This window comes from Scyliorhinus canicula, chromosome 4 (genome assembly GCF_902713615.1).
Source record: "Scyliorhinus canicula chromosome 4, sScyCan1.1, whole genome shotgun sequence".
In the NCBI taxonomy this organism is placed as follows: Eukaryota; Metazoa; Chordata; class Chondrichthyes; order Carcharhiniformes; family Scyliorhinidae; genus Scyliorhinus; species Scyliorhinus canicula.
In genome coordinates, this window is record NC_052149.1 from 20319209 (window position 1) to 20346989 (window position 27781).

Here is a 27781-nt window from a genome sequence, read left to right on the forward strand (position 1 = left end):
AACCTGGAAGTTCACATGCAGGTCACGGCAAGTCAGTCCCATTAATTAATGGTGCATGTGTGGTCACCCAAAAAAGCACATGGCCCACAGATTTAAATGAATGGCCGCGCACAACAAAAAAAAGAGGGAATGTTGCATACTCTCTTTTTCTTTCCAGAGATAGTGCATGTGGAGGTCAACAATATACTGCACAATGCCACAGATACTACTACTGGAACACATCAACACAGTGTGGGAATTACATTTACGACTCTGTAAGTTTGCAAGGCTGCAGGGGAGAGCCGGGAAAAGGGCTGGGAGTGGAACTACCTATATTTCTATTCAAGTACAGGCATGGACCTTACAGGCTGCATGGTTTCCTTCAATGCTGTAACCAGTCTATGATTCTTTTTATTGTGCACCAGCAACTTTCTGTCACTGGTGATGTAGTACTACCAGTATAGGATCTTGAGTTGGGGAGATCCCTTTGGTTACAAATATTTTGTACTCAACCACATCTCCAGATCACAGGATAAATATAAAAGCAGAAGGTCACTTAGACTATTTTATTTTCTCCAGATGTATCATAACTTCAAGTCGATCGTGGCTGATCTGACTACAACTTCTACCCCATACTTTTGCTTACGATGTTGACTTTTCACTCCCACCCATGTTAATCAAGAATCTATCTAGCTCTGCCTTAAAAGTATTCAAAGACTCTGCATCCACTGCCTTCTGAAGAAGAGTTCCACAAACCCTGGGCAGGATTCTCCGACCCCCCGCCAGGTCGGAGAATCGCCGGGGGGCGGTGTGAATCCCGCCACCGCCGGCCGCCGAATTCTCCGGCACCAGAGATTCGACGGGGGTGGGAATCGCGCCTCGCCGGCCGCTCACAGCGGCTCCCCCGGTGATTCTCCGGCCCGCGATGGGCCGAAGTCCCACTGGTTCTTTGCCAGTCCCACCAGCGTAAATTAGACTAGGTCCCTTACCGGCGGGACCTGGCGGTGTGGCCAGCCTCCGGGGTCCTGGGGTGGGGCGCGGGGCGATCTGGCGGGGTGCCTCCATGGTGGCCTGGTCCGCGATCGGGGCCCACCGATCCACGGGTGGGCCTGTGCCGTGGGGGCACTGTTTTATACGCGTAAGGCCGTGTCAGTCTCCGCGATGGCCGAGCGTATGTGAACCCCCCCTGCGCATGCGCGGGGATGACGTCAGCAGCCGCTGACGCTCCCGTGCATGCGTGGACCCGCGCTGGCCGGCGGAGTCCCTTCAGCCCCAGCGGGTGTGGCGCCAAAGGCCTTCCACGCCGGCCGGCGCAGCGCAAACCACTTCGATGCCAGCCTAGCCCCTGAAGGTGTGGAGGATTCTGCACCTTTGGGGTGGGCTGACGCCGGAGTGGTACACGCCACTCCGTCCCGCCGGGACCCCTCGCCCCGCTGGGTAGGGGAGAATCTCGGCCCACGTGAGAGAGAAACTTTGCCTCATATTGGTCTTAAATAAGGAATCCTTTATTGTTAAATTGTGATCCCTATTTCTGGATTCTACCACAAGAGGAAACATCTTCTCCACATCCATCCTGTCAAGATCCCTTGGACCTTGAAGGTTTCGATCAAGTCGCCTCTTATTCTTCTAAATTCCAGTGGATATACAAGCCAACCTGTAGACCCTTTCCTCATAAGACAACCTTACCTGTCCCTTCTTGGTATTAGTCTAGTAAACCTTCTGTGAACAGCTTCTAGCGCATCTTTCCTTAAATAAGGAGTCCAACCAATACTTAACACAATACTCCAGAAGTATTAACACAATACTCCAATGCCTTGTATAATGAAGCATAACCCCCCTAGTTTTATAATCAATTACCTTCACAATAAATGATAACATTAAATTTGCTTTCCTCATTACTTGCTGTATCTGAATACTAGCCTTTTGTTATTTGTGCACTAGGACAACCAGATCGCTCTGAATCTCAGAGATCTGCCATCTCTCGCCATTTAGATAATAAACTTCTTTTTTATTGTTCCTGCCAAAATGGACAATTTCTCATTTGCGCACATTAAAGTCCATTTGCCAGATCTTTGCCCACTCACTTAACGTATCTATCCTTTTGTAGCCTCCTCATGTCCTTTTCACAATTTACTTTCTTACCGGTCTTTGTATCGTCAGCAAATTTAGCAACCATCCCTTCAGTCCCTTCATCCAAGTCATTTGTTTAAATTGTAAAAAGTGGAGGCTCCATCACTGATCCCTGTGGCACACTACTTGTCACAACCTGCCAACCAGAAAAAGACCCATTTGTACCAACTCTGTTACTGTTAACTTGCCTATCTTCTATCCATGCCTATATGTGACCCCCTACACCATTGAGCTTTTATTTTCCTCAATAACCTTTGATGAGGCACATTATCATCTGACAGTCTTATGGAAATCCAACTACAGTACATCCACCGGTTCTCGTGATCCATAGCCTTAGTTACACCTTCAAAGAACTCCAATAAATTGGTAAAGCATGATTTCCCTTTCGCAAAACCATGTTAACTCTGCCGTTGCAAAAAAAAACTTTTATTCAAGGCATTTAACATAAACACACAATACAGAATATCAGACTCATCAACCCAATAAATAACCATAACCTTCCAACACCCGGCACGAAGACCCTGCCACTTCCCGCCTTCAACATTTTAACCCCCTTACCCCCTCCAACCCCTTGATTCTCCTTGAAGAAATCGATAAATGGCTTGCACTTCTGGGCGAACCCCTCTACCGACCCCCGCAGACCAAACTTGACCTTCACGCCTGAGAACCCCAGTCAGAACCCCCTCAGTCTTGGACACGCCCAGCTGCCCAATTATCTTTAACTTATCCAAGTGCCCTGCTAAAACATCTTAATTAATGTTGTCTAACATTTTCCCTATGACTGATGTTTAGATACATGGCCTATAGTTTCCTGCATTCTGTCTCCCTCCCTTTTTGAATGAAGGAGTTAGATTTGCTATTTTCCAATCTAATGGCACCTTTCCTAAATCCAGGGAAGTTTGGGAAATTAAGACCAATGCATCTACTACCTCATTAGCCACTTATTTCAAGACCTTAGGGTGAAGCCCATCCATACCAGGGATTTGTCAATCCCAAGAATTTCTCAATACCACTTCCCTGGGAATTGTAACTTTCCCCTCTCTTTCATTTTCTGATTTTCACCAATTATGAGAAGCTACATGTATCCTCTATATTGAAGACCGATGCAAAATACCTGTTAATTCATCTGCTTTCTCCCTATCCATTATCAATAACCTAGATGCACTTTCTGTAGAATACACATTCAGTTTGTTAACTCTTCTTATTTAAATATGTATAGAAAGTCTTACTGTCCATTTAAGCGGCATGGTAGCACAAGTGACTAAAACTGTGGCTTCACAGCGCCAGGGTCCCAGGTTCAATTTCCCACTGGGTCACTGTCTGTGCGGAGTCTGCACGTTCTCCCCGTGTCTGCGTGGGTTTCCTCCGGGTGCTCCGGTTCCCTCCCACAGTCAAAGACGTGCAGGTTAGGTGGATTGGCCATGCTAAATTGCACTTAGTGTCCAACAAGGGTAGGAGGGGTTATTGGGTTACAGAGATAGGGTGGGAGAGTGGGTTGGTGCAGACTCGATGGGCCGAATGGCCTCCTTCTGCACTGTATGTTCTATGTTTGTTCTGTTTAGCTAGCTTTCTCTTACACTGTTTTCACTCCTTATTAATATTTTTTCATTCTTTACCAATTTTAATATTCCTTCCAATCTTCTGATCGGCCACCTGTCTTTGCGGAATTATATGCTTTTCCCTTAAATTTGAAATTGTCTTTAACTTTTTTGTTAATCATAGATGGTGGACCCTTGCCTTGGAATTTTTCTTTCTTATTTATTGGAATGTTTCTATTCTCTATTCTGAAATATCTCTTTCAGCACTGATGTTAGCATTGTTGTCTCACAGCAGCAGAGACCGAGGTTCGATTCCGACCTTGGGCATCTGTCTGTGTGGAGTTTTCACTTTCCCCCTGTGTCTGCGTGGGTTTCGGTGTCCTCCCACAGCCCAAAAATGTGCAGATTAGGTAGATTGGCCATGTTACATTGCACCCACTCATTCCCTAATAATTGCCCTTAGAATCCACAGAATCCTTACAGTGCCAAAGGAGGCCATTTGGCCCATTAAGTCTGCACCGACCCTCCAAAGAACACTCTACCTAGGTCCACCCCCTCATAATCCCCACGCATTGATAATGGCCAATCCACCTAACCTGCACATCTTTGGACAGTGGGAGGAAACCGGAGGACCCAAAGGAAACCCATTCAAGCATTCACTCCTTACTTCAGTTTAAAATACTAGTCTTGGATGCACTCTTCTCTCCCTCAAGCTGAATGTAAAATTAAATCCTATTATGATTGTAGCTACTAGGGGTGTGAGGTTATCAGTTAATTCTATCTCATTGCACAATACCGGGTTTGGTCTAGACTGGTTGGCTCCAGAATGTGCTGTTTTAAGAAAATATCCCAAAAAAATTCTATGAACATCTCAACTATGCTATCTCTGCCCATTTGATTTTTCCAAACTATATGGAGATTAAAACCTAAATGATTACCTTTCTGACAAGCTCCTATTATCCCTTTCATACTCTGTCCTACCATGTAGTTACAATCAGTGGGCCTGTGAATCACTCCCACAATTAGGGCTGGTTTAGCTCACCAGGCTAAATCGCTGGCTTTTAAAGCAGACCAAGCAGGCCAGCAGCATGGTTCGATTCCCGTACCAGCCTCCCCGGACAGGCGCCGGAATGTGGCGACTAGGGGCTTTTCACAGTAACTTCATTGAAGCCTACTCGTGACAATAAGCGATTTTCATTTCAAGTGACTTCTTGCCTTTATAATTTCTCATCTTAACCCTAACCGCTTCCACACCCTGGTTTCCTGAACTTAGACCATCCCTCTCTAATGTGCTGATACCATCATTAATTAATAGAGTCATTCTTCCACCTTTTCTTCACTTCCTGTCCTTCCTAAATGTCATGTATCCTTCAATATTCAGGTTCAATCTATGAAATCCTGTAGCCATGGTCTCTAATTGCTATCTGATCGTGCTTATTAGTTTCTGTTTTGTTTTGAATGCTTCATGCATTTAGGTACATTGGGTGCGATTTTGTGGCTCTGTTGTGCTCGAGCAAGAGCACAACGCGGCCGGTAGATCCCAATTGAGGCCTCTCGCAGCCTTCCTGGCAGTCTTCACGCCTCACAGGATCTACTTCAGTCCTGCAAGGCATTGTAATCCCACACAAAAGGGGCGTGACCAAATGGCGTGCGCCTATGTAGGGTTTAAACCTACTTAGGCGTGCTTACCCGGGATCTACCAGCCGCCATGCTGAGGCTGCAGCTGGGTGCCGTTAAGTGCCATTTTGCTCCACAAAAACGTGGACCAGGCTCTACAGCACCAAGATGTCTTCTGGGCCATCGGAGATCCCTACGTGGTCAGGGATAACGCAGAGTAGCTCTCTGGCCTTCATGCTGGACCACAGACACCTTGGCACTGCCCAAATGTCACCTTTGCACTGCCTCACAGGCACTGTCAAGGTGCCTGGGTGGCACTGGCAAGCGGTAGGACCACAGCCTGGTTGTCAGGGTGGCACTGCCATGCTGTTAGGAGCACTGCCTGGGTGCTAGGGCGACAGTACAAAGGTGCCGAGGTGCCTGGGTGGCACTACCAAGAGTAAGGGCCCGAGGGGGCCATGCCCATGAAAGGAGGGTGTAGAGGGGGGTTTGAAGGTGCATAGCAGGTAAGTAGGGGCCTCTGCGGGGGTGACGGGGTTGGGTCCTGCAAGGGGAGTTGCCTGTAATGGGGGGATATGGGGGCCTGAAGAGGAGGGACCCCCAGGGACCCCATAGCGGGATGTCCTCACTTGGGGGGGGGGGGGGGGGGGGGGGTAGTTCCCATGGTTGGGGGGGCCTATAAGCTTCCTTAGAGATCAGGGCACCCTTTCAAAATGACACTTGATGTGAGAAATTCCCCAGGGCCAAAAATGACATTTGATAGACGTGGGGAACTCCATGCAAAACCCACCAGAAATGAACTTCAACATTTTCCCATTAAATTCCACCCAAAAACTTTAGTTTTGTCCTTTTATTATTTTTGTAGCGTCGAGCCTTATCTGCTGATTTACCCTCTGTGTATTCCAATCACGGTTTATCATTTCTCATATTAGTACATTTCTTTCTTGCCTTGTCTGCTCTTTACCACTTCTTCCATAATTTTATCCCTTGTCCCCACTATTCAGTTTAAAACACTGTCTACTTACCTTGTGATGGAGCTCACTTGAACACCAGCTCCAGCATGGTTCAGGTGTAGACATTTCCAACGTCACAGATCCCTCTTTCCCCAGTACTGCTGCCAGTACCCACTTCTGCCACACCAGTCTTTGAGTAACTCATTTATTCCTCTAATCTTATTTGTCCTATGCCAATTTGCACGTGGTTCAGGTAATAATCCAGAAATTATTACCTTTGAGGTTCTACTTAATTTGGTGCCTTGCTCCTCATACTGTCTACACAGAACCTCCTTCCTTGTCCTGCCTATGCCATTGGTACCTACATGGACCACAACCACTGGACCCTTCCCCTCCCACTGCAGGTTCCTCTCCAGCTCTGAGCAAATGTCCCAAACCCGGCATCAGGCAGGCAACAGAGCTATCTGGACTCTCGCTCCTTGCAACAGAGAACAGAGTCAAACCCCCTCATTATGCTGTTTACCACTACATTATTTTGTGTTCCCCCAACTTGAATGGCTTCCTGTACCAAAGTGTCTTGGTCAGTCAGCTCATTCACCCTGCAGGCACCACTCTCATCCAAACAATCTGAAAGACCCTCAAACCTGTAGAATAATACTCACTTTAGATACATGGGGGTGCAGGTTGCTCGAGATTGGGGGGGCGCTCGTAGGTACAACATTTCTAGTTTGGTGGGGACAGTGAAAGCTGATCTGGCAAGGTGGGATGGTCTCCATCTGTCATTGACGGGTTGGGTACAGGCAGTTAAAACGAATGTGCTGCCGCATGCTGAAAAACCTCACTTTATCTGTCTTCCTTATCAATTCAGACTTGGGTTAGTCAGTTCCAGTGATATACTGCCTCTGACCTAAATTCTCCTTCACATGGAAGGCCTCCATGTTATTGGTCCGGGCTCGCGTTCATTTCCTACCTACTAGATGGGAGAATAGCCCACACAACTTTTTATTTCTTGTTGCTTCTCCAACTGACTGAGCAATGCCACCAAAATCTTTCTTATCTTATCAATGAGAAAGAAATAAGCAGCAGAAATGCAATGTAATTGAGCAATGTGCACTCTGTCAAACCATTGTTTGACATAGTGGAGTGATTTGTTAAAAGTTAAATCTTGTAATTGCTAACTTCCAGCTATATCATTGTGAGAAAAACCCAGCAGAGACTAGCTAGGTACCTTAATGGAGGGACTGAACAAATAACAAAAGGAAAATGGAAAGTGGACAGAAAACAGACTGAGATGCTGTTGATTTCTGGTGATTGAATGTCACTTGAAAATTTCTATATTTTTGGTAACCTATTGTATTTCTATCTTATGGTTTTAGATTTCCTGAATAAAACTAATAATTATAAAATATTTCCAGAGGTTTAATCTGGAAGTGCAGGATAGCAAGTTTTATATGATTTTTTGACGTCTCACACTTGTTTCTGTTGGTAGTTTACACAAACATCTTGTTGAACATTTGAATGCAGAGATAATACTGAACACCATCACTGATGTCAATGTTGCTTTGGAGTGGATACGATCAACATTTCTTTACATAAGAGCTCTTAAAAATCCAAACCACTATGGTAAGAATGAATGCGTCCTAACAGACAGAATAGCACATTCGATTACAACATTGTGTTTTCACTCATTGGATTTGTGTTCCTATGTTCTGCGTCTGCCTGCTGTCATATCCAATGTGCAGTGGGTTTGGGAAATCTCAACCTGATTTGTAAAGGATATAAATTAATTTCCTGTAATGCAGCATTTTAGAAATGCAGTAAAAATGCTTGTTGTGAGAAATGGAAGAGACAATTGTGATAGACTGAAGATATTATTCTGATAATACTGCTGACAAGGGATGCACTGTTGCTTCACAGCGCCAGGGTCCCGGATTCGATTCCCGGCTTGGGTCACTGAGTTTGCACGTTCTCCCTGTGTCTACGTGGGTTTCCTCCGGGTGCTCCGTTTTCCTCCGGCAATTGCCCCCCACCCCCGCCCACAAAAAAGATATGCTGTTAGGTGAATTGGACATTCTGATTTCTCTCTCTGTGTATCCGAACAGGCGCCGGAATGTGGCGACTAGGGAATTTTCACAGTACATCATTGCAGTGTTAATGTAAACCTACTTGTGACAATAATAAATATTATTATTATTACATGGATTTGATTTTGATTTGATTTATTGTCACATGTACCGAAGTACAGTGAAAAGTATTTTTCTGCGGCCGAGGGAACATACACTGTACGTACATAGTAGACAAAGACAATAATCAACAGAGAACATTGACAAATGGTACATCGACAAACAGTGATTGGGTACAGTTCAGATTAAGGGGCCAAACAAAGCAAATACATGAGCAAGAGCAGCATAGGGCGTCGTGAATAGTGTTCTGACAGGGAACAGATCAGTCCAAGGGGGAGTCATTGAGGAGTCTTGTAACTGTAGGGAAGAAGCTGTTCCTATGTCTGGTGCTGGTCTTTAGACTTCTGTAACTTCTGCCTGATGGAAGGGGCTGGAAGAAGACAATGCCTGGGTGGGAGGGGCCTCTGGTAATGCTGTCTGCCTTCCTGAGGCAGCGGGAGGTGTATGCAGAATCAATGTGGTGGTGGCAGGCTTGTGTGATGCGCTGGGCTGAGTTCACCACACTCTGCAGTTTCTTGCGGTCTTGGACTTTTTCCAGAGTAGTGGGGTCAATTACTGGGGGCAGAGGTTTAAGGTGCGACGGGCAAGGTTTAGAGGAGATGTACGAGGCAAATTTATTACGCAGAGGGTAATAAACTCGCCGCCGGAGGAGGTGGTGGAAGCAGGGACGATAGTGACATTTAAGGGGCATCTTGACAAATGCATAAATAGGATGGGAATAGAGGGATACGGACCCCGGAAGTGAAGAAAATTTTAGTTCAGATGGGCAGCATGGTCGGCGCAGGCTTGGAAAGCCGAAGGGCCTGTTCCTGTGCTGTACTTTTCTTTGTTCTTTGTTGGACCAAACAGTTGCCATACCAGGCTGTGATGCAGTCGGATATGGTGCTCTCTATCACACATCTGCAGAAGTTTGTGAGAGTCGATGCAGACATGCCAAATTTCTTTAGCTTCCGTGGAAAGTAGAGGCATTGTAGGACTTTCTTGACTGTTGCATCAATGTGAGTGGACCAGGACAGACTGTTGGTGATGGTGACCCCCAGGAACTTAAAGCTATCGACCCTCTCCACTTTGGAGCCACTGATGCAGACGGGAGAGTGTGTCGTGCTACACCTCCTGAAGTCGATGATCAGTTCCTTGCCTTTCCAGCATTTAGAGAAAGGTCGGTTTCAGTACACCATGCAACCAAGTGATTTATCTCCCTCCTGTAGTCTTTTTTTAAAAATACTTTTTATTCTCCTCCTGTTTCACATTTTCTCCCAAATTTACACCCACCAACAGTAAACAATAATCAGTAACAAATATATCAATCCCCAGATCAATAACAACGATCCCATCCTCCTACCAAACCCCAAACATTAGCCCGCATGTTCACACAAACAAATGACAAAAAGGAATTAGGGATCACCCATAGTCGCCATTAACACACACAGACCCCCACCCCCCAAGCCTCCCACCCACACGCTCCAACTAATGTTCGATGTTATCCAGTTCTTGAAAGTGCACAATGAATAATGCCCATTAAGTGTAGACCCCCTCCATCCTTCCCCTCAGTTCGAACTTAACCTTCTCAAGAGTCAAGAATTCCAACAGGTCCCCCCGTCACCCCAGGGCACAGGGTTGGGAGGTTGCTCTCCAACCTATCAGGATCCGCTTTCGGGCGATCAATGAGGCAAAGGCCACAACATCTGCCTCCGCACCTGTTTCCAACCCTGGCTGGTCTGACACCCTGAATATGGCCTCCCGGTGGTCCGGGTCCAGTTTCACGTGCACCACTTTAGAAATTACCCTAAAAACCTCCTTCCAGTAATCCTCTAGCTTTGGACACAACCTAAACATATGAACGTGATTAGCGGGGCCACCCCGCCCGCAACGTTCACATACATCTTCTACTCCTTCAAAGAATCGGCTAATCCACGCCCTCATGAGGTGTGTTCTGTACACCACCTTCAGCGGTATCAGCCACAACCTCGTGCACGAGGTGGAGGCATTCACTCTCCGAAGCACCTCACACCAGAACCCCTCCTCCATATCCTCTCCCAACTCTTCCTCCCACTTTGCTTTGATCCCTTCCAGTGGTGCCTTCTCCTCTTGCAAAATAGCTCCTGCGGCGCTAACAATTGCACACAAAGACTCGAGACATGTACAATCGAGGCTTTATTGCTGTGTGATGCTATTCCTCCAGCGGCAGCTGTAGAATAGGATCTCAGTGACTCACATGCATATACACCAGCTCCCTGTGGGCGGAGCTAGCCGGCAGGGGCTTACCGGAGGAACCTGTATTACAGGTACAGCCATACATCCCCCTACTGCAAGTACACATATTTACAGTGGTTATAGCACCACATTCACCCCCTGTAAAAAATGAGTCAGGCGGGGGTGACGTGTAACTATACTACAAAGGATGATCTATTTACAAAAGGGTTCAAACAAAGAAAACTAAGAGTCCATCCGGTTAGCAGGTTACAGGTTGAGCCAAATCGGCGGTTGAACGTTCCGCTGTGATCGGCGTAGCTGTGGTGGCGATGTCGGCACAGGCGGTGATGACAACGATGGTGCAGGTGCTGGCAGTGTTGGTGCTGGCTGCTGGCGGGATGACTCCGAGAGCAAGCCAAAATCTTCCGTGTCCTCCAGTGTGGGCAGGGGGACGAGGGATGGACCTGGTGGGGACGAATACGGGGGCGCCGGGTAAAAGGAGGGTGGCGCGGGGGGGGGAAAGGGGCGTAGGCATGGAATCGGCACCTGAGGGAGCCAGGTCCCGGAGCGAGACTGTGTCCTGGCGGCCGTCGGGGAACTCCACGTAGGCATGCTGAGGGTTGGCGTGGAGTAGGCGTACTTTGTCCACCAGGGGTTCCGCCTTGTGGTGCCGGACATGCCTACGGAGAAGGACTGGGCCCGGAGTCGTGAGCCAAGTCGGGAGCGACACCCCGGATGTAGACTTCCTAGGGAAGGCAAAAACACGTTCATGGGGTGTACTGTTAGTTGCGGTGCACAGTAGTGACCGAATGGAATGGAGCGCGTCAGGGAGGACCTGCTTCCAGCGAGCAGCTGGGAGGTTCCTGGACCGTAGGGCCAGCTGGACGGCCCTCCATACCGTCCCGTTCTCCCACTCTACCTGCCCGTTTCCCCGGGGGTTGCAGCTGGTTGTCCTGCTGGAGGCGATACCCCTGCCGAGCAGGAACTGACGCAGCTCATCACTCATGAACGAGGATCCCCTGTCACTGTGGATGTAGTCAGGGAAGCCAAACAGAGCGAAAATGGAATCCAGGGCCTTGATGACGGTGCCAGACGTCATATCTGGGCATGGGATGGCGAAGGGAAACCTAGAAAATTAATCGACCACACTAAGGATGTAGGTGTTGCGGTCGGTGGAGGGGAGGGGCCCTTTGAAATCCACGCTGAGGCGTTCAAAGGGGCGGGACGCTTTCACCAGGCGCGCGCGATCTGGCTGGTAGAAGTGCGGCTTGCACTTGGCACAGACCTGGCAGTCTCTGGTTACTGTCCGTACTTCCTCGATGGAGTAGGGCAGATTGCGGACTTTGATTAGATGGTACAAGCGAGTGACCCCCGGATGGCAAAGGCTCTCGTGCAAGGCACGGAGCTGGTTCACTTGTGCGCTGGCACATGTACCTCGGGAGAGGGCGTCTGTGCGCTCGTTGAGCTTGCCGGGGCGATACAAGATCTCGTAGTTACAGGTGGAGAGCTCGATTCTCCACCGCAAGATTTTGTCATTCTTGATCTTGCCCCGCTGCGTGTTGTTGAACATGAAGGCTACCGACCGTTGGTCAGTGAGGAGAGTGAATCTCCTGCCAGCCAGGTAATGCCTCCAGTGCCGCACCGCTTCAATGATTGCCTGGGCCTCCTTTTCAACAGAGGAATGTCAAATTTCGGAGGCGTGGAGGGTGCGTGAAAAGAATGCCATGGGTCTGCCTGTCTGATTTAGTGTGGCGGCAAGGGCGACATCCGAAGCGTCACTTTCTACTTGGAAAGGCAGTGTCTCATCTAGTGCGTGCATCCTGGCCTTGGCTATGTCAGATCGAATGCGGGCGAAGGCCTGTTGTGCCTCGGCCGTGAGGGGAAAATGTGTGGACTGGATAAGTGGGCGGGCCTTGTCCGCGTATTGTGGGACCCACTGGTCGTAATAAGAAAAGAACCCCAGGCAGCGTTTGAGGGCCTTGGGGCAGTGGGGGAGTGGAAGTTCCATGAGGGGGCTCATGCAGTTGGGGTCGGGCCCCAGTAGTCCGTTTTGGACTACATAGCCGAGGATGGCTAAGTAGTCTGTGCGGACCACGCACTTCTCCTTGTTGTACATGAGATTAAGGAGAGATGCGGTGTGGAGGAATATAGAAAGGTTGGCGTCATGGTCCTGCTGGTCATGGCCGCAGATGGTGACATTGTCGAGGTACAGGAAGGTGGCCTGCAGTCCGTACCGGTCAACCATTTGGTCCATTTCTCGTTGAAATACCTAGACTCCATTCATGACGCCGAAGGGAACCCTAAGAAATTGGTACAGACGACCATCTGCCTCAAAGGCAGTGTAGGGCGGTCCGATTTATGGATGGGGAGCTGGTGGTAGGCGTATTTCAGGTCAATAGTAGAGATGACCCGGTACTGTGCAATCTGATTGATCATATCAGATATGCGGGGGAGAGGGTACGCGTCGAGCTGCGTGTACCAGTTGATGGTCTGGCTGTAGTCCACGACCATCCTGTGCTTCTCCTCAGTCTTAACCACTACCACCTGGGCTCTCCAAGGACTGTTGCTGGCCTCGATGATACCCTCCCAAAGCAGCCTCTGGACTTCGGACCTGATGAAGGCCTTGTCCTGGGTGCTGTACCGTCTGCTCCTGGTGGCGACGGGCTTGCAATCTGCGGTCAGATTGGCAAAGAGGGAGGGAGGCTCGACCTTGAGGGCCGCGAGGCCGCAAATGGTGAGGTGAGGTAGGGGTCCGCCGAATTTGAGGGTGAGGCTCTGGAGATTGCATTGGAAATCCAGGCCTAGTAAGAGTGACGCGCAGAGGTTGGGGAGAATGTACAGACGGAAAGGGTTGAATTCCACGCCCTGTACAGTAAGTTTAACCAGGCAGAAACCCCGGATCGGGACAGAGTGGGAACCGGAGGCGAGAGAGATCTGCCGGTTGGCGGGATGGACCGCAAGGGAATAGCGCCTTACCGTGTCCGGGTGGACGAAGCTCTCGGTGCTCCCGGAGTTGATGAGGCAGGAGGTCACGTGGCCGTTGACCAGCACCGTTGTGGAAGAGGGTGCCAGGTTGCGAGGACGCGACTGGTCGAGCGTAATGGAGGCGAGTAGCGGGCGATCGGCAGTCGAGTCTGATGAGTCCGATGAGTAGCGGTAGCGACCCGTGGCCCCGTCCCGGGGAGGACAAAATGGCAGCGTCTGGAGTACCTGTGTGGGAGAAGATGGCGGCGGACAAGATGGCGGCGCCCAAGGAGCGCACGTTGTGGGGTCGGGACAAGATGGAGGCGCCCACTGATCGCACGTGGGGTCGGGGAAGCGGGCGGCAGGGCCCATTCTGCGACTGGCTGAGGCGAGGGGGGAACGGGGGCACGATAGCGGCAACCGTCCGGGACTGACACACCGCTGCAAAGTGGCCTTTCTTGCCACAAGCTTTGCAGGTCACGGTGCGGGCTGGGCAGTGTTGGCGGGGGTGCTTCTGCTGACCGCAGAAGCAACAGCGGGGACCCCCAGGGAGCGCGGTGCGGCGAGCAGCGCAGGCGTAGTGTGCGGGTCGGCTGCTGGGGGGGCCGGTTGCGGGGTCCACGAGGGGTAGGACGGGTGGGCCTGGGGGGCCGTTTGCGGGGTCCACGAGGGGTAGGACGGTTGGGCCGAGTGGCTAGCGGAGTAAGATCGCGCACTACGGGAGGCGGCCGTCATTGAAAGCGGCAGAGTCTTTGTGGCCGCGAGGTCGATGGCAGCCCCTTCCAGCAATCGTTGCCAGATGGGGTCCGATGCAATGCCTGTAACAAAGGCATCGCGCATGAGTAAATCAGAGTGTTCTGTGGCTGTCAGGGCCCGGCAGTCGCGGTCTCGTACCAGAGGTATAAGGGCCCACCAGAAGTCCTCAATAATCTCACCCGGCTGCTGGACACGAGTAGAGAGTAGATGTCTCGCAAACAGGGTGTTCGTCGACTGTGCATAGTTCTCCTTGAGCAGTTCCATAGCTCTGGCGTAGTCAGGCGCATCTTGAATTAGCGGAAAGACACTGGAGCTAAGTCTTGAGTACAGGAGTTGTCTTTTTTGAGCCTCCGTCGGGAGAGGGTCCGCTGAAGAGATGTCGGCCTCGAAGACTGCAAGCCAGTGAACAAAGTCTTTCCTGGCGTGAGGCGACTGCAGATCCAGCTGCAGACGGTCATGCTTGACCCTGATATCCATGATGTAAGGAAAATCACACAGCAATAAATTGTGGCACTAACAATTGCACATAAAGACTCGAGACATGTACAATCGAGGCTTTATTGCTGTGTGATGCTATTCCTCCGGTGGCAGCTGTAGAATAGGATCTCAGTGACTCACAAGCATATTTATACACCAGCTCCCTGTGGGCGGAGCTAGCCGGCAGGGGCTTACCGAAGGAACCTGTATTACAGGTACAGCCATACATCCCCCTACTGCAAGTACACATATCTACAGTGGTTATATCACCACAGCTCCGTAAACCATTGACACTATCCCCTTCTCCAGTCGTGAGTAACTCCTCCAGCAATGTTGAGGCCTGCTCCACTGGGAAGCTCTGTATCTCCTTTCTGGCAAAATCTCGAACCTGCATGTATCTAAACATTTCCCCCTGCTCCAGCGCATACTTTGCTTCCAGCTCTTGCAATCCTGCAAACCGACCACTAAGAAACAAATCTTTTAGTGTCTTAATCCCCTTCTCCTCCCATTTCCGAAAATTTCTATCCCACCTCCCTGGCTCAAATCTGTGGTTCCCCTGAATCGGCATTTCCCTTGACCCTTCCCCCAACCTGAAGTGTTGACGAAACTGCCTCCAAATTCTCAATTAAGCTATTATTACCGGACTCCCTGAGTTTTTCCCCAGGGCTGTCGGGTGCGGCACTGTTACTGTTATACGTGTCGGATCTGAGTGTGCCGATAGGGAGAATATTGGAGCTGCCCCAATCGATGCCTGCCCCAAAGTTTGTGGCAACACCCCGTTCCCTATCGCCTCTTCAAACATCCCCACCATCAGGGGTGCCAGCTTATCTTTAAATTTTTTATAATATACCAGCGGAAACCCATCCAGCCCTGCCACCTTCCGCGACTGCATCCTCCCAATCGCATCCTTTATCTCCTGCTACACTATCGCTCCTTCTAATGCAGCCCTGTCCCCCTCCCCTAACCTCGGGTACTACAACCCATCTAGAAATTCCTGCATCTCACTGTATCCCCCAGGTGGCTCTGACCTGTACAATCTCTCATAAAATTCCTCAAAACACTTGTTAATCAGATCCGGAGTCACCACCAACTTCCCTGCCCTATCCCTCACCTGCACAATTTCCCTTACTGCAACCTCCCTCTGGAGCTGACCTGCTAACATAACCTGCCTAATCTCCATGTTCGTAAACTGCACCCCTTGCTCGTCTCAGTTGGCGCACCGCCTTCCTGGTAGATAGTCGGCTGTAGTTTCTTCCTCTTTTCCAGCTTTGCTGGGTCCCCAACTTCTGTATAACTCCTATCTACCTCCAACAACTCATCTATTACCCTCTGCCACTCCAACCTCTCCTCTTTGTCCACCCTGGCCTTAAACAAAATCACCTCCCCCCTCACCACCGTCTTTCGAGCCTCCCAGACAACTGCCTTCGACACCTCACCCGTCCAGTTGAAACCTACATATTCCTTAATTAGCTTTTCAATTTTGTCAGAGAACCCTTGGTCCCCCAAAAGTCCCACATCTAATTTCCACCCCGGCCTCTGCGCTACCCCCTTCTCCAGTACCATATCCACCCAGTGCGGAGCATGATCTGACACTGCAATTGCCGAGTATTCCAACGCTTTAACCCCAGCCTGCAAAGCCTTCCCCACCACGAAAATGTCGATCCGCCAGTATACCTTATGGACTGGTGAGAAAAATGAGTACTCCCGTGCAGAACCTTCCAAGGGTCCACCCCTCCCATTTCCACCATTAGCCCAGCCTGTGCCTTCGCCTCCCCCTCATGGGGCCAGTAGTGCGGTCGTGACCTGCCCAACCTTGGCTCTTGCACCAAGTTCCAGTTCGCCCCCCCCCACTATCAGTTCGTGTGTTTCCAAGTCGGGAATGGCCCCAAACACCTTCTTTGCGAATCCCACATTGTCCCAATTGGTACCGTATACACTTAACAGGGCCACTAACCTCCCCTCCAGTGCCCCTCTCACAATCACATATCTCCCCCCCTGATCTGCCACCACCTTCTCCATCTGGAAGCGTACACTTTTGCTGACCATTACCGCGACCCCTCGAGCCCTTCCGTCAAATCCAGAGTGATACACCTGACTAACCCAGCCCTTTTTACGTCTCACCTGGCCCATCACCATCAAGTGAGTCTCCTGCAGCATTGCTACATCAGCTTTCAAACTTTTAAGATGCACAAGCACCCTTGACCTCTTGACCGGACCTCCTAGCCCCCTCACGTTCCAGGTGATTATCCTAACTGGGGGTCTCTCACCCCCCCCCCCCCCTTCTTATCCACCATCATCATACCTCCGGGCCCTGCCCCATGAGCTTGACCCACCCTTATCCATTATTAACATCAAACCCCTTCCCCTCCCAAAACCCCCCCCTACATTTCCTCTCGAAAAAACATCTCCCAGCATCAATTCCCCCCCCCCCCCTCGCCTCGTAGGCCCATCGAAACCTGCTAACCAGGCTCCAATGTCCGCAGCCCTCCTCTCACCTCACCTCCGTTCACTAGCTGACTTTAGTTAGCTAGCGCGGATGGCTCCCCCCGCCAAGGTACACCGTCTCCTCCCACCCAGTACTAGAGAAAGAAAAACCAAAACAACAATCCAACCCATACAATTCATTAAAATAAAATATAACCGTCGCAACACAGAATACCAATCAACAACCCAACCAATAACTTGAACTCTGTAACAATGTGAAGAGAAGTAAATTACTATACACGTCAGTGAAAAGAAAACTATAGCATTTATACATTTTCCAGCTCCCCAATCACAGTCCACAGTCTCTCTTCCAGCTCCGCTCCTCACGTCTGTCCCAAGCCTTCTGCCTTCTGAAGAATAAAGGGATTAAGGGTTATGGTGTTCGGGCCGGAAAGTGGAACTGAGTCCACAAAGATCAGCCATGATCTCATTGAATGGTGGAGGGGTTCTCACCTTCCCCCATCAACTCCGCCAACTTCTCAGCGAAGTACTGTGTTGACCTTGACCCTCTGTCCCTTCGGGCAAGTCCACAATTCTCAGATTGTGCCGCGTCGAACGGTTCTCCAAGTCCTCGAGCTTTGCTCGGAGATCCCTGTTGACCTCCACTACCCTCCGCAGCTCGTCCCCCATCGAGGTGAACTGGTCGCTGTGCTGCGACACGGCCTCCTCCTCTTCCTTCATCTTCTCGCCCTGCTCTCTCACCTCGGCCGATACCTTTGCCACAGCTACCCTCACCGGGGCGATTGCCTCCTCCACCAATGACTTCAATGCGACCGCCATCTCCTTACTCAAAGCCTCTATGTGCCTCGCAAACTGCTTTTCCAGCTCCACTACCATCACGTCGGTCATCTTCTCCACCGTAAGCAGTGCGGCCCCACCGTGCAGTCTGGCATCTGCCATCTTGTCAGCACTTTTGCCGGTCCTCTCATTCAACGGCGAGCCTGCGTTTCCTCCGTTCCTCTACGCTGCTTTTCGCATTGTTCTTTCTCTTTTTTGTATTCCTCCAGAATTTCCCTGGGACCGGGCTTCAATCTTCTTACCACATTCAAGGCGGGAGCCACCCGATGTGGGACATCTCACCTACATGGCACCCTGACTTCGGGCCTGCCGCCTCGACCTCCGTTTGGCTCCGCTCCTGCTGCTCCGACCTCCGCGCGCGCTGGGCCTGATGCCGCAGCACCAGCCGTGCAACACCCGCGCAGGGTTCCCCGCCGGTTTTCAAATCGGCCCCGCTTGATGCCCGGGATGGCCCCAAAGGCTGACTATAATCGGGGGGGGGGGGGGGGGGGGGGGGGGAGAATCGGGGAAACCCCCGAAAGCGCTGGAAATAGTGGTCACCAGCGGGAGCTCCTCTCGATGCGGCCGACACGCTCGCAAACGCCACCGGAAGTCCCCCCCTCCTGTAGTCTGATTCGTCATTGTTTGAGATACGGCCCACCACAGTCATATCATCCACAAAGTTATATATTGAGTTGGAGTTCAATCGTGCCACACAGTCATGTGTGTATAGAGAGTACAGTAGAGGACTGAGCACACATCCTTGTGGGGACCCGGTGTTGAGGATTAATGTGGAGGAGGTGCTGTTGCCTATCCTGACAGACTGAGGTCTGTTGGTGAGGAAGTCATGGATACAGCTGCACTTGGAGGGGTCAAGTCCAAGATTGCAGAGTTTGGTTATTAGTCTTGTCGGAATAATGGTGTTGAAGGAGGAGCTGTCGTCGATGAACAGCAGTCTTACACGGGTGTCCTTGTTGTCGAGGTGTTCAAGTGTTGATTGTAGACCCATGGAGATAGCATCTGCTGTGGATCGATTGCAGTGATAGGCAAACTGCAGTAGATCGAGACCATCTGGGAGGCTGGCAATGATCCGTCTCATGACTAGCCGCTCGAAGCATTTCACGATAACAGACTCTCACCATGATAAACATAAAAACCTTGCCAAAAGTATAAGTTCTTCCTCATCTGTTGACCCAATAAATATAATTTAAATTTTTTTCACTGTCTGATCAAGCAATGGCTTTGTTCACCATGGAGTAGGGGAGAATCGTCTAACCAGAATCACAGTGAAGGATGCAATTCATAAAGTGGCAATATCAATTTATTTTTAATAAGCACTTAACATCTCTGTTAAAATAACAGACTAATACATTTCAAATTAATCCAATAAACTAATATATAATTAAGATTAATCCCAATAGATTTTAATGATGTTCTAATAGTTATTCATCCCGTTCCAACTGGGATGGATTCAAGACCTTCCCATACCCATGGTGGAGGTTGTAATGCTGTGGATTGGACGTGCCTTCGGGCACAGAACTGAAGAATAGTTATTGTGATACAGTAGTAGAGGAAACTGAATTGCCTACTCTTCCTATTTCTTACGATCTATGATCCTACTCCTTATGACATGCATACAGAATTAATAAATAATATGGAAACTCATCAAAGAATGCAAAGATTTAAAACATAACCTCTATATTTTTTCTGAGGTTTTGCTACTGGACTTGATAGAGCTGGAATTGAAGCAAAGTTGCAAGGTACTTACGTTACTTTTATTCCTTTTTTAATTGAAACGGGTTCTTGGAGTCTCTTTACCAACTTGAAATACTTGAAACAAATATCATTTCCAATTTAAGGGTGCAAAACTGACCAGATTGGATAAAATGCCTGTTGCACCTGCCCAATTTTCCTTTCCGTTCAAGTCAGAGTTCTGCCCACAGACCTGTAGTTCCTTAAACAACAATTTAGAAATGTATCCTGGTTTTTTTAGCAATTCTATTATTTGACATTATTTGGTGCTGACATCTAGTTAGTTGACAGAAAAGAAAGTAAGCCCATTTGATATGCAAATGATTTTAAAAAAATATTCAATTGTAACTGTTTTTGTTGTGCTTTGCGAATAAATGTAGCAGCCTTAGCTCAATGGTAACACTTGTGCCACTGTGTAATATTATGCATTAAAGTCTCACTCCAGAGATTTGTATACCTAACCTGATTGACACTTCAGTGCTGCAGTGAGGAAGCTGTGCTTCCTACATTACAACAATGACTATGATTTAAAGGTACTTCATTGGCTGTAAGTGCTTTGGGGCATCCTCAGGTCATGAAGGGAAGTATATAAATGCAAGTCTTTTCTTAAGTATCACAATAGCTAATTGTGTCATTTCCTGGCACCATGCAAGAGGCTAAAATACACAACAACTTTTGTTTTTCCATCATGAGAAGAGATTGGCCTGAATTTAAGTATGCTTGGTGTGGATAGAAACACACATCGGAAAATTCCATAGTAGTACGTGTTAATTCATTTTGAAGCCATTGGGTGAAGTAGGAAACATACACCAAGTTTTTAACCTAATACTAGATTTACTACAGAATGTAACATTGCAACCATAACCTAACCAATACCCAGTGTCCCAGAAGTCCCTCTTTATATGAACTCAAGGTATTTACTCAATGAATGCCCTTCTTAACCGTAATATTTCAGTAAACATACCATTAAAGACACCCATGATTTTCCAACTATTAGTCTTTTCAGACTAGTAACCGTTTACATCCTGTCAGCAAAATATCGATCATGCACAAAAAAGCTGAATATTCATTTCAAAGGCAGGGGCCAGGATTCTCCCTTTGGGGAACGAAGTACCCACGGATCACTCCAGCCTTTTTCCTCGCAAGTCCGGGTGATTCCCCGTTCTCCAGGGGGCTAGCAGGCCTCTGGCATGCGTCCCGCAGCTCTGGCTGCCGGCAGGGCCCTGCTAGACAGACGGCGCAGCTGCGGATGCGCACGGCGGCCACAAGCGGGTCCACGCATGTGCACGGGGGAACCTTTTCCGCGACTGGCACCGCATCGATCGCGCACGCACAAATAGTGGCGATTCTCCGTTCGTCGGAGAATCGTGTGCTGGTGTGGGAGCCTATTTTGGGTAATTCTCCTCCCCAGCACCAAGTTCGATTTCGGCACGGAGGATCGGAGAATCCCGCCGATGGTTCTGGAAATTATACTGGCATGGTAGGCTGATAAAATGTGATTTGAAAATTATTTCAAACAGCAGCTTTACCATCAGTACAAACCCATTTCACTTCACACCAACTCCACAGTAATGTTGGGACATTTTCTTGGGTTTGTACTAGAGCACACTGGATTGCCTCGACTTGACTGAGATTGTAAAATCTTTTGTATGTCCCTCCAAAAGAACCTACACAGTTTTCCTCTATTTAAATTAACAGATGAAAAAGTCGATAGTTTCTTTTTCATGTGCTTAACCCAGGCCTAATTTCCCAGTATTTGCTGCAGGTAGCTGATCCAGTTTGTCCAAGTGTTTGTTCCAGGAAAATGTCTTGTACAATGTAGCCTGTATCTGAAATCACACCTTATCTGGCACTGGAACAAAGCTAAGTGAGACACTGTGGAGTTAGTTTAGGCCTTTGCACCCAATTTCTTCATCTCCAGTTTAGCATCACAAAAAAGCTGAAACTCTGGCCCAAATTTTCGTCCTTAAGTCAGGTTCACTGAGGCAGGAGATTTACCAGCTTAGTGAGCCTGAGCTTTAAAAATGGCCATCCACAGTTGGGAATTTCAGTCAGCGGGGCAGGCTGAAACAGGAGTCTGAGGGGTAAACATAGAAAGAAATCTGCAGGCTGGGTGCAAGAACTGCCTCTGTGCTCAGGCCCTGTGTTTAAACATATAAAATATAATAAAACAAAAAATATCCCTTCAGCAACCCCGACACACTTTCTATGCTCTCATCCCCTCAGCCACCCCCCGCACACTTCTTATGCCCCAACCAAGGCAATCCATCCCCCCTACCAACCTCCCATGACCGCTACATCCCGATGCCAACTTACATATGGATTGGAACAGGAGTAGGCCACTCAGTCCCTTGAGCCTGCTTTACCTTTCAGTAAGATGGTGGCTGAGCGATTGAAACCTCAACTCTGCATTTCCGCCTGCTCCCAAAACCTTTCACACCTTTCCTTATCAAGAATCTATCCAGCTCTGCCTTAAATATATTCAAAGACTCTGCACAGTGGCCTTTTGAGGAAGAGAGTTCCAAAGATTCATGCCCTCTGAGAGAAAACATTCCTCCTCATCTGTGTCTTAAATGAGTGACCTTTCATTTTTAAACAGTGACAGTTCTTGATCCTCCCACAAGAGAAAGCATCCTCTTCACATCCACCATCAAGACCCATCAGGATCTTAAAGATTTCAATCAAGTTGCCTCTTATTTTCTAAACTCCGATGAATACGAGACTAACCTGTTCAATCATTCCTTATAAGACAACCCACCCGATCCATGTTGTGTGTGGTGATTGTAGATCTGACTAGATGCAATACAACTGAGCGAGCACGAGAGGGAGCACGGGAGAGCTATATATACACAGGGACAGGAAGTGACGACACACTTCACGGAAGGCAGAACTCGTAGCAGGACACAGACACACAAGCAGGCAGCATTTGAGGTAGCCGTACGTTAAGCTCTGAAGAGAGAACAAATTCACAATAAAGCATCTTCTCCACATTTGAGACTACGAGCTTTATTAAGACACGAGGAACAACACATGGTACCAAGAGTGGCTTCAGACGCTTACTACAGGATAACTCAGCTGCAGATACAGAAAGAACAAAATGGCATGGAAATCTTCTACTGGACATTCGACTTGGGAAGACATCGCTAATTCGAGGATGTGGCTTGGATACCCACCTCAGCTGGACACGACTGGCAATGTAAGAAATGTCTGGAAAATGTTTAAACAATGGTTCGATTTATATATCATAGCTAATGATGTAGCAGCAGCTTCAGGCGAAATTAAAATAGCAATGCTCATCGCAGGACATGAAGCTAGGAAAGTATATAATGGATTTAAATACTCAAAAGATGAAGACAGCAACAGCTTACAAACAATACTAAACAAATTTGAAGAGTACTGTAAGAAATTTGAACAGCACGGTATGCTCAGAGGCCAAACTGCACAGAGACTGAGTGATGCAAAACTCTACAAAAAGAAAGGGTTCAGTCAAGAAATCGCGAGTGAAAAGTACAGATCAAAAAGAAATAACTTGAATTTTTCACAAAGCCAAAATGCTGAAATCCAGTCCAGATCGAAAGGAAAAGGTAACTTACAACTTTTAGAAAGAAAAAACGCTGAAATCCGCGATAAAATGGCGTCGGACCACATTTTGCAGTCTCGGGCAGACAACGAACTACAAACTGCGTCTGCGCATGTGCAGGAAAAGGAAGCCGTGCATGCGCAGTTAAAAGAAGTTTGCGTTGCTGATCGTTATGCGCATGCGTAAGCCGCGCATGCGCAGTCTCAAAACGTTTTGGTCGCGGATCGTTATGCACATGCGCAGGCCGCGCAGGAGCACCAAGAGTCCAGTGAGACCACGCCAAAAGAAAACATGCAGATTTTGACTCCAGAAGAGGAGCACCAAGAGTCCAGTGAGACAACAGCAACAGAAACCATGAAGATTTTGACTCCAGAAGAGGAGCGCCAAGAGTCCAGAGAGATCACGTCAAGTGAAATCATGCAGATTTTGACTCCAGAAGAGGAGCGCCAAGAGTCCAGAGAGACCGCGTCAAATGAAATTGTGAAGAATTTGACTCCAGAAGAGGAGCACCAAGAAAGCAAAGACGAGGAATCAAATCCTCCACAAATGACTGATGTCACCAGCATCGATGAAACGTCAGATCGTTCTCACCATTCTCGAGACAAAACGTTCAATGACTCAAATCATCCACACGGGACACTCATTGAGCATAACAAGAAAAACAAAAGCCAAAAGAAGCACAGCAGAAACGAGAACAACAACACCAAGAACAAAAGCAACATGAAGCGCGACAAGAACAACAAAAATCGCAAGAAGCACCGCAGAAACAAGAACAGCACCAACAAAAACTACAAGCCCAACGACAAAAACTACAAGAAGAACAACAAAACCAACAAGAAGCATAACAAAGATAGCGACAACAACAAAGACAGAAACGACAAAAACAGCAACAAGAACGGCAACGAAAACAACAAAGATAGGAATGACAGAAACAACACCAATGAAACAACGACTTGTACAAGATGGTACAACTCTGCACATGAAGGACAATGCCACAGCACACTGCAAAACAATGACAAGACTACAAACATGCCATGGGATGACAACGAATCGCACAAACTCACATCTGCTCCAGAACAAGCAAGCACACCAGCTTTCAAGGCGGATGACATAATAAATCGATATCACAAGCACAGAAAAAAGTCCATGTCAGTCAACATCAGTGGTTCAACCATGCAAACACCTCGGGATGGCGTATTGGTTACTTAAAATAACAAGGAACACCAACAACATTCACAACGGAGTTGCAGTATCAATATCACCACGTCAACAACAACAAAAGAAAAAAACTCTGAACAAATTCATCAAGTTTGGACTCAAATGTTTTTATTAAGATTGGACTCACAAATATAAATTGGCCTTGTAAAATATGCAATAGCACCATCACCTGTATAGATACACATATCATAAGTAACTGTTTTGTACAATTTACTTTAACGATGTACAGAAAATATGTAACAAAAAAAGGGGGGATGTGGTGATTGTAAATCTGACTAGATGCAATACAACTGAGCAAGCACTAGAGGGAGCACGGGAGAGCTATATATACACAGGGACAGGAAGTGATGACACACTTCATGGAAGGCAGAACTCGTAGCAGGACACAGATACACAAGCAGGCAGCATTTGAGGTAGCCGTAAGTTAAGCTCTGAAGAGAGAACGACTTCACAATAAAGCATCTTCTCCCCATTTGAGACTACGAGCTTTATTAAGACACGAGGAACAACACATTGTGTAAACCTTTTTCTGAACCGCTTCCAGTGCATTTACATCCTTCAATAAGGAGACCATTACAGTACTCAGGATATGGTCTCAACGATGCCCTGTATAGATGAAGCATACCCTCTATAGTCTATACGTTTGTAGTCAACTTCCCTTGCAATAAATGGTAACGTTCTGTTAGCTTTCCTAATTACTTGCTGTACCTACATACTAACATTTTGTGATTGATTCACTCGGACACTTGCCAGAGTCTCGGACACCTAGATCCCTCTGCATCTCAGAGCTTTGCTTTCACCATCTAGATAATATGCTTTATTATTCTCCCTACCAAAATGAACAATTTCCCACTTTCCCACAATATATTCCATTTTCCAGATTTTCGCCCACTCACTTAACCTATCACTATCCCTTTGTGACCTCCTTATGTCCTCCTCATAACTTGATAATCACTTATTGACACAAGTAGGCTTCAATGAAGTTACTGTGAAAAGCCCCTAGTCCCCACATTCCGGTGCCTGTGCGGTGAGGCCGGTATGGGAATTGAACCCATGCTGCCTGTCTTGTTCTGCATTACAAGCCAGCTGTTTTGCCCACTGTGCTAAACCAGCCCCTATAATAACAATCGCTTAGTGTCACAAGTAGGCATCAATGAAGTGACTGTGAAAAGCCCATAATCGCCACATTCCGGCACCTCTTCGGGGAGGCTGGTACGGGAATTGAACCTGGCTGCTGGCCTTGTTCTGCATTACAAGCCAGCTGTTTAGCCCACTGTGCTAAACCAGCTCTGCACTTACTTTGCTACCTATCTTCGCTATCTGCAAATTTAACTTAATGTCCTTCCACCCGAACTTCCGGTTGCGGCTATGCGGAGCTAAGCCGCACATTCGGCAGCTCCCGCTATTTAGGGACTTTTGGGCCGTTTCGAGGGCCCCAAACGGCGCTGTTTCTACGCATCCCGGTGGGGGAAGGTGCCTGGAAGAACTTGCCCCACACTATATGGTGCTCACCCGGGATGGGAAGAAGAAAAAGGCTGCAGTAACTCCCCCCAAAAAAGGGGGAAGAAAAACAAAATGGCGGCCAGCGCCCCCGCTATTTAGGGACTTTTGGGCCGTTTCGAGGGCCCCAAACGGCACTGTTTCTACGCATCCCGGTGGGGGAAGGTGCCTGGAAGAACTTGCCTCACACTATATGGTGAAAAAGGCTGCAGTAACTCCCCAAAAAAAACGGGGGAAGAAAAACAAAATGGCGGCCGGCGCTCCCGCTATTTAGGGACTTTTGGGCCGTTTTGAGGGCCCCAAACGGCGCTGTTTCTACGCATCCCGGTGGGGGAAGGTGCCTGGAAGAACCTGCCCCACACTATACGGTGAAAAAGGCTGCAGTAACTCCCCCCAAAAAACGGGGGGAAAAAAAACAAAATGGCGGCCGGCGCAACACCCGAGGACTGGTGGAAGTGGGCGCAGGAGCAACAGGCCTAAGTTGTTTTGCTGAGCTGAAGGCTGAGCTGCTGGACTCCATGAATGCAACTACAACCAAGCTGCTTGGCACCCAGGCGGCCCAGGAGGAGTCTATTCGGGAGTTGCAGCGGCAGGCCGTTGAAAGAGAGGAGGAGGCCGTGGTCCTCGTGGGGAAAGTGGAGTTGCACGAGGCACTTCATAAAAAGTGGCAGGACCGCTTGGAGGAGCTGGACGTTCGCACGAGGCGAAAGAATCTGAGGATCCTGGGCCTGGCGGAGGGGCTGGAGGGGTCGGATCTCCCGGCGTATGTGACCACGATGTTGAGCTCGTTGATGGGAGCGGGGTCCTTCCATTTGCCCCTGGAGCTCGTGGGAGCGCACAGAGTGATGGCTAGGAGGCCCAAGGCAGGTGAGCCCCCGAGGGCGGTGCTGGTGCGGTTCCACCGATTCAGTGACCGGGAGTGTGTGCTGCGCTGGGCCAAGAAAGAGAGGAGCAGTAAATGGGAGAATTCGGTAGTGAGGATCTACCAGGACTGGAGTGCGGAGGTGGCTAAGCGGCGGGCCAGGTTCAACCGGACGAAGGCGGTGCTTCATGCTAAGCAGGTCAGGTTTGGAATGCTGCAGCCTGCGCGCCTGTGGGTGACATGCAAGGACCGGCACCATTACTCCGAGTCCCCGGAGGAGGCGTGGGCCTTTGTACAGGCGGAGAAGCTGGACTCGAACTAGGGTCTGGGGACATACTTTGGCCGGCGTTGTTTCCGCTGTGGCTGTTTTGTTCCAACTGTTTCAACTTTTTCAACTTCGACATGTGTGTTATGTATGCTGGTTTTCTGTTTGCTCTGTTTACGGGTGGGTTTGTTTGTTGGGCATGGTTGTGGGTTAGGTGGAGAGTGTTGGGGGTTTGTGTTCTATATGTTCTCTTCTGTACGGGGCTGGGGATTGAGGGGAAACTGGATTTTGGGGAACTGCGTCAGAAGGGTGGGTTGTGGCAGTGTTAAAGCGCGGGCTTTCCTCTGGTTTCCCGCGGTGCGGGGCAGGGGGGGTGGAGCTTGCGGTGGGGGCGGGGCCTCTACGGGTCTTTTTTCCCGTGCTGCAGCAATGCCAAGGAGGTGTGGCAAGAGGGGGATGACCCCATGCCGGGAGGGGATAGGTTTTGGCGGGAGCTGCCGGGGTCAGCAGAAGTCAGCTGACTCACGGAAGTACCATGGAGGGTGCGTCGCGG

At 48.9% G+C, this 27781-nt stretch overlaps 1 protein-coding gene across 5 annotated transcripts in view; it reads left to right on the forward strand.

Moving 5' to 3' along the window:
• The window catches only part of hfm1 (helicase for meiosis 1), a 281213-nt gene that overhangs the window by 104081 nt on the left and 149351 nt on the right, over positions 1 to 27781 (forward strand). For all 5 annotated transcript variants that reach the window (XM_038793806.1, XM_038793808.1, XM_038793809.1 and 2 more), the window contains 2 exons: positions 7707 to 7840; positions 19764 to 19811. In XM_038793806.1, coding sequence (XP_038649734.1) covers positions 7707 to 7840; positions 19764 to 19811 — 182 coding nt within the window. The remainder of the gene's footprint in view (positions 1 to 7706; positions 7841 to 19763; positions 19812 to 27781) is intronic.